The 12,197-nt window shown below is 35.9% G+C and overlaps 1 protein-coding gene across 2 annotated transcripts in view; it reads left to right on the forward strand.

Annotated features, from left to right (window-relative positions):
• EIF5B (eukaryotic translation initiation factor 5B) overlaps positions 1 to 12,197 on the forward strand; it is an 80,933-nt gene that overhangs the window by 29,184 nt on the left and 39,552 nt on the right. For both annotated transcript variants that reach the window (XM_059406262.1, XM_059406263.1), the window contains exons 2-6: positions 7,844 to 7,969; positions 8,103 to 8,187; positions 8,799 to 9,471; positions 10,938 to 11,155; positions 11,524 to 11,674. In XM_059406262.1, the coding sequence (XP_059262245.1) occupies positions 7,844 to 7,969; positions 8,103 to 8,187; positions 8,799 to 9,471; positions 10,938 to 11,155; positions 11,524 to 11,674 (1,253 nt within the window). The remainder of the gene's footprint in view (positions 1 to 7,843; positions 7,970 to 8,102; positions 8,188 to 8,798; positions 9,472 to 10,937; positions 11,156 to 11,523; positions 11,675 to 12,197) is intronic.

Consider the following 12,197-nt stretch of genomic DNA (forward strand, 5'->3'; position numbering starts at 1 on the left):
TGTGAGATTAAGAGTCACTTATGGTTTGTCTCCCTCCCAATCCCATCTTGTTGTAATCTTTTTTACATGTGGTTGGTTTGATAGTATTTTTTTTTTTTGAGACTATTTGTACATGCAGATATTCATCTGTACCTTCTGTCTTTATCTAGTTTTGCTACTGAATAATACTGGCCTCAGTGTTCTGTTCTTTCTCCCTCCCTCCTGCCCTCTCCCCTTTCTCTCAGTTTCTCTCCCAAAAAAGTTTGTGAAGGATTGAAGTTAATTCTTCTTCTTCTTCTTCTTCTTTTTTTTTTTTTTTTTTTTAGATTTTTTTTATTTGACAGAGAGAATGCACACAGACGGGGGAGAAGCTCTGGTTCCCCACCAAGCAAGGAGCACAATGTGGGACTCAAGTCCAGGATCTGTGACCACAACCCGAGCCAAAGGCAGAGGCTTAACTGGCTCAGCCACCCAGGCATCCCTGAAGTTAATTCTTTAAATGTATCATAGAATTCATCAGTGAAGCTGTCTGGGCCTGGGTTTTTCTTAGTGGGAATCTTTTAAGTTAATGTTTCAGTTGCTTATTAAAGGTGAATTCAGATTTTCTGCTTTTCAGTCAGTTGTAGTAGTTTGTCTAGGAATTTGTCCATTTCATCTAAGTCATTGAATCTGTTGGCAAATAGTTGTTAACAGTATTTTTTTTTAAGATTTTGTTTATTTATTTGAGAGAGAGAACACAAGCAGGGGAGTGGAGAGAGGGAGAGAGAAGCAGACTTTCCTCTGTGCAGGGAGCCTGATGTGGGGCTTGATCTCAGGACCCTGGGATCAAGGTCCTGAGCTGAAGGCAGATGCTTAACAGTTGAGCTACCCAGGCACCCCAGCAGTATTTCTTGTATTCAGATCTTGCATATCTGAAACAAATTCCTATTGGTCATAGTGTATAACTCATTTTATACATTGATGGATTCAATTTGCTACTATTTTTTTTTTTTTTAGGATTTTTACATCTTTGTTTATGAGCGATACTGTAATTTTTTCTTTCACTGTTTCTGGTTTCGATTTTTGGGCAATGCTGGCCTCACAGAATGAGTTAGTAAGGCTCTGCTTTTATTTTCTAGAGATCGTGGAGAAATGGTATAATTTTTTTTCCTTAAGTGCTGTAATTCACCAGTAAAATTACTTGGGACTAGTGCTTTCTTTTGGAAGGTTATAAATTAGTGATTCAATGTATTTACAAGATACAGGCCTTTAAGGTGAAATAAAGGATAGTATTATAGCTGTACATCAAAAGGATAAAGAAAAAAGATACTTTGAATAGTCTCTGTACACATGAATTGATAATTTTGATGAAATAGATTAAGTTCTCAAGGTGTTGAAACTCACCATGGTGAAATAGACAATTTGAAGAGCCTGATGATGCCTGTTAAGGAAGTGGAATTTATAATTTAAAATGTCCTGAAAAATAAATCTCCAGAATCCAACGGTTTTACTGGAGATTTCTACCAAGTATTTATAGAAGAATTAATAGCAGATCTGTATAATCGTTTCTGGAAAGTGGAAGAAGAGACCCTTCCAGATGTTTTTATGAAAGTAGTATTACCCTGATTTCAAAGCCAGTTGAAAGTGTGTGCACAAAAAAGAAAACTACAAGCTGAAATCCTCATAAATCTAGATCGCGTAAGTTGCTAGTGAAATATTGACAAATAGAATTGAGTACAACTACATTATGCACTTTACCAAGTGGAGTGAATTCAGGTGATGAAAGATATAGAAACTGATCAATGTAATACACCCCATTAACAGGTTAAAGAAGAAAAATTATTACACCAGGTGATGCATAAAACAGTTTTTCTATTTTTATTTGATACAGAAAGCTTTTGACAAAAATACATCACCCATTCAGAATATATCTCAAAAAACTAGAAATAAAGGGAAACTTTTTCAGTTTGAAAAGGGATCTACAAAAAGCCAGCAACTTACATATTTAGAGGTGAAAAACTCTTAAGTTTACTCTGAGATTGGAAATAAGGCAAGGATGTTTGCTTTCACCACTGATGTTCAGCATAGCACTAGTTGTATCCAGTGCAATAAAGAAAAAAGAAATGAAGGAACACATCAGAAAGGAGTAAAACTGTTCTCATATGCAAACGGCATGATGCGTCGAGAAACTGTCCATTTTATTTATTTATTTATTTTAAAGATTTGATTGATTGATTTGTCAGAGAGCACAAGCTGGCAGAGTGGCAGGCAGAGGCAGAGAGGGAAGCAGGCTCCCTGCGGAGCAAGGATCCTGATGTGGGACTCGATCCCAGGACCCTGGGATCATGACCTGAGCTGAAGGCAGTGGCTTAACCAACTGAGCCACCCAGGTGTCCCGAAACTCAGTTTTAAAACTTTAGAACTAATAAGTGAGTTTAACAAGGTTGCAGTGTAACAGATCAACATAAAACCTAATCATATTTTTGTACATTAGTAATGAATATGTAGAAACTGAATTCTAAAATCTCCAATTATTTAAAAAACACTAGTTTTGTGAAAATTTCAAAACACTGATGGAAGAAATCCATGATGTAAATAAATGGAGAAACATACTGTCTTCCAGTCTATGAATATAACATAATGAAGGTGTTCTTTTCAAATCTCTTTGTATATAATTAATCAAATTTCTAAAACTGTGTATAATCAATACAATTTCTAAAATTCTAGCAAGACTTTTTTTTATAGATACATAGAAGTTTATTCTAAAATATATTTGAAAAGTCAAAGTTAAGAATAGGTAAAACAGTTCTCATAATAATAAAGGGAGAGAGTCATTCCACCTGATTTCAAAACTTACTATATAGGTCCATTAATCAGGATTGTTAATATCAGAGGGAGACACACACAGATCAGTAGAGCAGAATACAGGACTCAGGAATAGCCTTATGCAAGTACAGCTAAGTGATTTTTGACAAAAGCACAAAAGCAATTTAGTGTAGGATGGATACTTCAAAATGTAGCTGGAGCAGCTGAGTTCCCATAGATTAAAAAAAAGATTAAAATGGATCATAGATTTAAACATAAAACATTGAAGCACACAACTGTTAGAAGGTAACAGGTTTTATTTTCAAGTCCTAGAGCATGGTGAAAAATTCTTAGTCATGACACCAAAAGCATGATTCATAAAGAAAATTTTGATAAAGAGCATCTCATGAAAATTAAAATTTTTCCTTTGATTATAAAAACCCTGTTAAAAGATGAGCTACAGTCTGGAAGAAAATTTATATAAACCACATTTAACCAGTGAACATAAAACTAGTTCTCAAACATTCAGTCAATCCAATTATAAAATGGGTAAAGGATACAAACAGACATTTAACTAAATAGTACGTATGAATGGCAAGTAAATGCAGGAAAAAATGTTTTAATTACTCTAGCCTTTAAGGAAATGGAAATGGAAACTAGGATGAGATATCACCACATATCTGTTAGAGTATCTTGAACAGTAGCCGTAATATCAAATACTGGCTGGGATGTAGGACAAAAATGGACATCTCCATACATTGTGTTGTGAATATTAAATGGTAAACTCACTTTAGAAAATAGTTTGGGGGCACCTGGGTGGCTCAGTGGTTTAAGCCTCTGCCTTTGGCTCAGGTCATGGTCTCAGGATCCTGGGATTGAGCCCCCGCATCGGGCTCTCTGCTCAGCAGGGAGCCTGCCTCCCTCTCTCTCTCTCTCTCTCTGCCTGCTTCTCTGCCTACTTGTGATCTCTATCTGTCAAATAAATAAATAAAATCTAAAAAAAAAAAAAAAAGAAAGAAAGAAAGAAAATAGTTTGGCTGTTTCTTAAAAATCTACGTATAACTTTTTTTTTTTTAAAGATTTTATTTATTTATTTATTTATTTATTTATTTATTTAACAAGGACAGAAAGTGAGAGAGGGAATACATGCAGGGGAAGTGGGAGAGGGAGAAGCAGGCTTCCTGCCCAATATAGGAGCCCAATATAGGGCTCAATCCCAGGACGCTGGGATCATGACCTGAGCCGAAGGCAGACGGTTAACGACTGAGCCACCCAGGTGCCCCAGTCTACATATAACTTTTAATAGCTTTATTTTTTTAATTTTTTAAATATTTAACGTATTTTTATTTAACAGACAGAGGTCACAAGCAGGCAAAGAGGCAGAGTGAGAGGAGAAAGCAGGGTCCCTGCCGAGCAGAGAGCTGTACAAGGGGCTCAATTCCAGGACCCTGGGACCACAACCTGAGCCGAAGGCAGAGGCTTTAACCCACTGAGCCAACCAGGCGCCCCAATAGCTTTATTTTTTAAAGTCACTAAGTTAAAACATTTTTATTGTTTTGATAGAGGAATGTGGCCTGTGAAAACACAGTACAACAGAAAATGGCTTTTTATTTCTTTTAATCGGTAGTAAGTTTAGGATAAAGGATTAGGGGCTGTCATAGGAAATATTAATAGGAATGTTATAGCTTTGTTAAAGGGAAGAGTAAGTGGTTTGCAGAAAGGTATACCTATAGAAAAATACTTCTATAGAATCCATAAAGGTTTTAAAGCTTTTTTTACCCAGCATGACTAGATTTTAGATTTGAATCTTTGGTTTATTGAAATCTTAAAACTGTAGTTTGTAGTGGGCAGGTATAGAAGTAGTGCTGAGAGTGTAGGTATCAAGTTTCAACTGATAACTGTGTGTGTGTGTTACTTTCATTCCTGTCATTGTAATATCTTTGGCTTTTTAGGACATCTTCCTGAGTCTGGGGCAGTAACTTCTGTAAATATTGAAGGAACACTTCATAAACCCTTGTGGTTAAGACTTAAGTTGTGTTGTGTATCACTGATACATTTTGTTAGGTATGTTTAAATTTTTAGACAACTTCAGAAACATGATGATCTCCTATTTTTAAGGAAGGCAGCACAATTTTGGTGTCAGATTTGGGCCATGAGTTCCTGGTGTGCTATTTTCTAGTCTTTTGTAAATTCTTTTTTATCTTTGTCTTTAAGCTTAACTTCATAGAGTTGTTATGAGGAGTAAATGATACATAGTATATATAGTGGTTGATCAGCACAATGCTTTGATGTATGAAAAGCACTCAAAAACTATCAGTCTTGGGGTGCCTGTGGGTAGCTCAGTTGGTTAGGTGACTGCCTTCGGCTCAGGTCATGATCCTGAAGTCCCAGGATCGAGTCCAGCATTGGGCTCCCTGCTCAGCAGGGAGTCTGCTTCTCTCTCTGACCCACCCCCCTCTCATGCTCTCTCTCTCTCTCTTATTCTCTCTCTCTCTCTCAAATAAATAAAATAAAATTTTTAAAAGAAAGAAGCCATCAGTCTTTCATTACTAGCCAGAAGAAGCCTCAGACTCAACAGCATACAAAGGTAGTCCTATATACTGTTATCCTGGAGATGTTTGTTTCAGTAATATTTATCATAGAGATAAATAAAAACAAATGACTGCTATGGAAATCTAGCTAGTCATAAGCTATTCTGATAAGACGAATTTAGTTCAGGTGAGAGCTGACAGATTTTTGGAGGTGAGGTGCCAAGCTTCTGTCATTAGCCATCTTCCCATTGCACCTTGTTTTTAGAAGCTTCTGTGGTGTGAAACACTGGCAGAGATGCCTTTGGAGATAGTGCTGGTTGATACTTGGCCAGGCTTAGATTTCTGTTATGGAATGGGACCTAAGGGATAGTTCTTGATTCTTTCCCATCTACATACAACATATCGAATTGGTCACTTAAATGCTGCTGATTGATCCCCTCAATATGTATCTTACATCATTTTGCCTGCCACTGCTGCAAGTCAGGTTCATTATTTCTCATTATAAATAACTATAAAAGCTCTCTAACTAGTTGGGATTCTAGTCTTCCACTCATACCAGAGGTAGATTTCTAAAGATTTTAATTATTTATTTGATAGAGAGAGATTACAAGTAGGCAGAGAGGCAGGCAGAGAGAGAGGAAGGGAAGCAGGCTCCTGCTGAGCAGAGAGGCTGACGTGGGGCTCCATCTCAGAACCCTGAGATCATGACCTGAGCCGAAGGTAGAGGCTTTAACCCACTGAGCCACTGCCCTCGACTAGAGGTAGCTTTCTAAAATTCAAATTTAGTTATGTAAGGAGAGTTAATAGTCTGTTACTGTGAAATCAGAACTTTTGGGTTCAAATCCCATCTCTGCCTTATGTGATCCTAGGTGAATTCTCCCAGCCTTGGTTTCTACATTTATTAAAAAGGGTAACTACTCAAATTGGGCCCACAGTCTCTTGGAAAGATTGCTGAAAATACCGTGTCTAGTTCCCATCCTGTTCCTGGGTCCCTTGATCTTAGGTTGGGTCAGGAAGTCCATAACTTACGAAAAATGTCTCAGTTGGTTCAGATACCCTTTTATGAGTCTTCTTAAAACATCATGTACTTCATCTTTAGGTTTTTATACTTCTTGTGTCTGATATATGCATACCTGCTTTGTCCAGCTCCTTCAGTACTTGGTTCCAGGCTTGTCCTCTGCTAGGAAGTGTCTGACTTTCTGATTGTGGGTTTCATGCTTCAGGAAGTCCTCTCCAATGCAGTAGTTCAGTGTTATATAACTTTCTCAAGTACACTATCTAAAATATAAGACAAAAGAATTAGTTCTGGATAGCTATTATAAAAGCATAAATTCCTTCATTTCTTGGCATTTTGCAGTTCCTGTTTTATTGATTTGCTGTTTTCTTCTAAGATCCTTGAGAATAAATTTTGTATCCTCATTGTTTTTATTAATCTTAAAATTATATTTATCATAGACCTAAAAGTTATTCTCAAGAAATTTTCTTTACTGAAATGAAGCATCTTTATAACAAGGTATGCAAAGTGGAGGGTCATGTTGCATGAAGTCTTTGTTTTCTTTGTTCTTTTTCTTAAGATTGTATTTATTTGTCAGAGAGAGAGAGGGTGAGCATACAAGCAGGGGGAGTTTAAGGCCGAGGGAGAAGCAGGCTCTCCACTAAGCAAGGAGCCCGAAACGGGACTCAATCGCAGGACCCTGGGATCATGGTGTGAGCCAAAGGCACATACTTAACCGATTGAACCACCCAGGCGTCTCAAAAGTTTTTGTTTTCTTACTGTATCATTTATTTGGATTCACCTACCTTTCATACTTGTACATTTCAGACTGACTGACCTCCTTGGTTTTCTGTAGTTTAAACTGAAACATAATTTGGTTTATTCCAGTATATGAAGGTGAGGACACTGTGGGATGGAACTGGAAATGAAACCAAGAATATAAAAGATTATGAGCAGATTTGGTTCTGGGTTTTGGATATTTTATGTGTTTTATTTAGTAAATCATTCCTGATTCATTTAGATTTGGATGTGTGGTCATGTTTTGCTCAAGGCATTCAAACTTTGTGCATCTTAGTTTTCCTGTTGGCAAAATGAGATAATAGACTAGATGGTCTCTAAAGTTCTTTCCTGCTCTAAAATTTCTACTATTCCAAGTCGAAATGAATAGCTCTTCTAATATTTAGGTGTTGCTATTAATAATAAAATAATAATACTTGGTTTTATTGTTTAATCTCTCTCCATTTTATAAATAATTTGTCTCAGGCACACATCAAAAAACTTCGGTATCAACAAAAGTTAATTTCCTTTCCTTGTTACCTCGATTTTCCTGGAGCTGTTCATTATAGTTCTTTCTGATTTGAGTGTAACTTTATTGAAACAGATGCAGGGAGGCTGATTGGTTAGTAGATATAATTCAGATATTCTCATCAAAGAACTTGCCAAATGATTTTTCTCAGTGGACTGCTAATACATGAGAAAAAGCAAAATGTGATGTTAATGTGATAGATTGTTTTGCTCTTGAGTAACATTTAGGTCTTCTTTGTTTTCATTTAAGTGCCAAGGATGACATTGATCTTGATGCCTTGGCTGCAGAAATAGAAGGAGCTGGTGCTGCCAAAGAACAGGAACCTCAAAAGTCAAAGGGGAAAAAGAAAAAGGATAAAAGAAAGCCAGACTTTGAGTAAGTATTTCAAATATATTTGATTTCTATAAGTTTTGGTATGAGATTGACCTATTAAGCTAATTCAGTGCCTTGTAATTAGATTTTAATCCTTTAATCCTTTAATTTTAATCAGATTTTAATCCTTTTCTAGTGAAGATGATATCCTGAAAGAACTGGAAGAATTGTCTTGGGAAGCTCAAGGCATCAAAGGTGACAGAGAAAGTGCTGCAGTAAAGGTGAAAAACAGACCATTGTTACCTATTTTGTGTCGGGAGCTGCTGTTGTAAGCTTTTGAGCAGTGTGAATATGTTTAAAGTTTCTATAAATTCTGATGCCAAAGAGGGAAAGGAAATAATGTGTTTTAAAACCTTTCACAGATTTAAGAACATTTTATTTGGGAATTTAAAGGTATTTTGTAGTATGTTGCCTAGTCATAAAATTGGTACATTGGAGATAGAACGTTTCTCATCTCCAGTGTTCTGTGTTCATTGTTTTTCATTCTTTGAATTTGGATAGCCTCAGATAATGGGAAAGTGATAGGCATGTTTTTTCCTTTCAGTTTCCTCATAGGCTCTGTATGCCATGTGAGAAGGTAATGAATGTGAACTGATGATTAGTACTTCAGAGCACCTGGATTTTGAAATTTACAGTGAATGTCAAATGTGCCTGAGGCCTAGGCTAGCTTCTGGTATTTGGTTGAGTTTTATATTCTTATAGAAAGGACCTTATTTTGAAGTTGTTTTGAGAGTCTTTTCTATGTGTACTTAGTAAAATACGTGATTAAGAAGTCTATTATTTAAAAAAAATAAAATGTAACTTAAAATTTTTAACAATGGAAATTTTTTAGCCAACAGAAAATAATGAAGAAGAATCCATCTCAAAGCAAGATAAAAAAAAGAAAGGACAGAAAGGCAAAAAACAAAGTTTTGATGATAATGATAGTGAAGAATGGGAAGATAAAGATTCAAAATCAAAAAAGACCGCAAAGCCAAAAGTGGAAATGTACTCTGGGAGTGATGATGATGATGATCTTAATAAACTTTCTAAAAAAGCTAAAGGGAAAGCTCAGAAATCAAATAAAAAGGGGGATGGATCAGAAGAAGATGAGGATAATAGTAAGAGAGTTAAAGAGCGTTCCAGAGTAAATTCTTCAGGTGAAAGTGGTGATGAATCAGATGAATTTATGCCATCTAGAAAAGGACAGAAAAAAAATCAAAAAAATAAGCCAGGTCCTAATGTGGAGAGTGGGAATGAAGACGATGACTCCTCCTTCAAAATTAAGACAGTGGCCCAAAAGAAGGCAGAAAAGAAAGAACGTGAAAGAAAAAAGCGAGATGAAGAAAAAGCAAAACTGCGGAAGCTGAAAGAAAAAGAAGAGCTAGAGACTGGGAAAAAAGATCAGAGTAAACAACAATCTCAAAAGAAATCTGAAGAAGAAGCTGTAAAATCCAGAGTGACCCTTGATATTGGAGCAATCCCTGCCTCTGAAGAGAAAGGAGAGACTCCTACAGCTGCTGAAGGTTGGTAATATTACCAAGGAAAGGGTTGAAGGCTTGGATTGATAGTCTGAGTTTTGCCCCAGAGTCCTATTGTTTTTTGCCCTTGGTTGAACAGGGACTTAAATTATAAGAAGAAGACTTGTAAAAGTTATATCTAAGTACTTTTGATTTCCATTGTTAAACATTTGTATTGTATAAAATATCTTTAAAATAGTTTGTGTACAGAGTAGGATTTTTTTTTAAGAATTTCACTGTGAAAACAGTTTTGCTGCTGATGAAGACTGGAAGTTGGCTAATGATAAGTTTATTCCTTTTGATATCTCAGTGTCAGGTAATAATTCTTTCTTGTTTCAAGGTTTTTGTTTTTTTTTTTTTTTACTTTTATAAATACTTTCCTGTTTTTAAAAACCCAATTCAGTCTATGAAATAGAAAAGTAAAAACATGCTAAAATTAGTTAACATCTTAAGCAACATGAGCCAGGTTTTTATGCCAAAACCAATTAACGAAAAATAAGTTTTCTAGCTAAAATCCTCCTCCTTCAGAAGGAGAATAAAGATCAAGTGATTCACATAGGTTTTTTTTTAGACTAGAAAGCTTTTAATGGAAAAATTGACCTACCTTTTTTAACCAAATTTTTATTGTCTGGACATCTTTGAGGAGTAACACCACAAGAAGCTTCATAAACTTTAGCTCTTGAAATATAATGTCTGTTTTTTATTTTGTCCTAATATCCCCTTAAGGTTGGCATCATTCCTATCATCCCCATTTTGTAAAGGCAAAACTAGCTACAGAATTTAGGCAGGAATTCAGATATCATGGATTAAGAGATACATTAAATACAGTGTATTTGGGGCACCTGGGTGGCTCAGTGGGTTTCAGGTCATTATCTCAGGGTCCTGGGATCGAGTCCCGCATCGGGCTCTCTGCTCAGCAGGGAGCCTGCTTCTCTCTCTCTCTCTCTCTCTGCCTGCCTCTCCATCTACTTGTGATTTCTCTCTGTCAAATAAATAAATAAAATCTTAAAAAAAAAATACAGTGTATTTTCTTCCTACTGTCAGGATCCTCCTGTCTTCTTGGATACTGCAGGACCATTTAGAGCAACACCAGTATTGTAGGCTTCTAAGGAGGCAGCTGGGTGGTTTGATTATTCTATCCTGGGTACCCCCTTGATAGACCTTACCTTGCTGCTGGCATCAGCCTTGGCCCAATATGGTCTTTGAATTCTGGGGTTTGCATATAACTGTTTTAGGAAACAACTTTTTTATTTTTTTTTTTAAGATTTTACTTATCTGACAGAGTGTACGTAAGCAGGAGCAGCAGCAGAAGGAGAGGGAGAAGCCAAATCCCTGCAGAAGAGGGGGAGCCCAATGTGGGACTTGATCCCAGCACCCTGGGATCATGACCTGACCTGCTTAACCATCTGAGCCACCCAGGTATCCAGGAAACAACTTTTAAAAAACACTTTGCCTCTATTCTTTTTTGGTAGATGACAATGAAGGAGACAAAAAGAAAAAAGATAAGAAGAAAAAAAAAGGAGAAAAGGAAGAAAAAGAGAAAGAGAAGAAAAAAGGACCTAGCAAAGCCACAGTAAAAGCTATGCAAGAAGCTCTGGCTAAGCTTAAAGAAGAAGAAGAGCGACAGAAGAGAGAAGAGGAGGAACGCATAAAGCGGCTTGAAGAGTTAGAAGCTAAGCGTAAAGAAGAGGTATGTTTTCATGAAGTTTTGTATAACTTCAAGTCTCTGGTCTGTAAGATATTGTTAACCTTTTAATTCTAAGTGTCATAGTTGTAATTCAGTTATGTTATTATTCTGATACAAACAAAATGAAGCAATCCAGAAAATCTTACCTTTTTCCTCAGATGCAGAAATTGGTTACTATCCTTGCCAATACTTAGTCTACTTCCTGATATTAATACTTACCATGTACAACCATTAAAATATTCATTTGGGTATTCCTAATGTAATACTTTACATGTATCTTAAGAGCTTTATATTTGAGTTTGGGTTCTTTTCATTTAAATTTTATAATTATGCCAATATAATTTTTGTCTTATTTATGTACTCTTATGCAGGAAAGACTAGAACAAGAAAAGAGAGAAAGGAAAAAGCAAAAAGAGAAAGAAAGAAAAGAACGCCTAAAAAAAGAGGGGAAACTTTTAACTAAATCCCAGAGAGAAGCCAGAGCCAGAGCTGAGGCTACCCTTAAACTTCTACAAGCTCAGGGTAAGTAGTATTTTTAATTAACTGAATAGTCTAGAAGCTTCTGGCATACAGCTATAGGTCTGTGATGGAAAAGGGAATTGAATTAAGTCAGAAAAGAAAATGCTGTGGAAAAAGTCAAATAATAATTAAAGAATAGGGATACCGGGCTGGTTCAGTTGGTAGAACATGCAACTCAGTCTCAGGATCATGAGTTAAAGCCCCACACTAGGTGTAGGGCTTACTTTTTAAAAAAATAAATTAAAAAATAAAGAATAGGTTAGATAAATAGATTATTCTGGGAAATGACTTCTGTAAAATGTACTCTAAACACACTGTTTTACTTGTATTTTGCTTTAGTATGTATCTTTAACAAATACTTCTTAATGCTAAGTAGAGTTTGTATTATATAAACATAATTCCTTGACAGCATTTGGCTTTCTATGTTTAATTTTTCCCATTATCTGTAAAATGTTTTTAATAATTGATTTGTTCAAACCAGGATCCAAATTAGATCCACACATTGCATTTGGTTGATATATCTGGC

The sequence above is a fragment of the Mustela nigripes genome, chromosome 7 (genome assembly GCF_022355385.1).
Source record: "Mustela nigripes isolate SB6536 chromosome 7, MUSNIG.SB6536, whole genome shotgun sequence".
Taxonomy (NCBI): Eukaryota; Metazoa; Chordata; class Mammalia; order Carnivora; family Mustelidae; genus Mustela; species Mustela nigripes.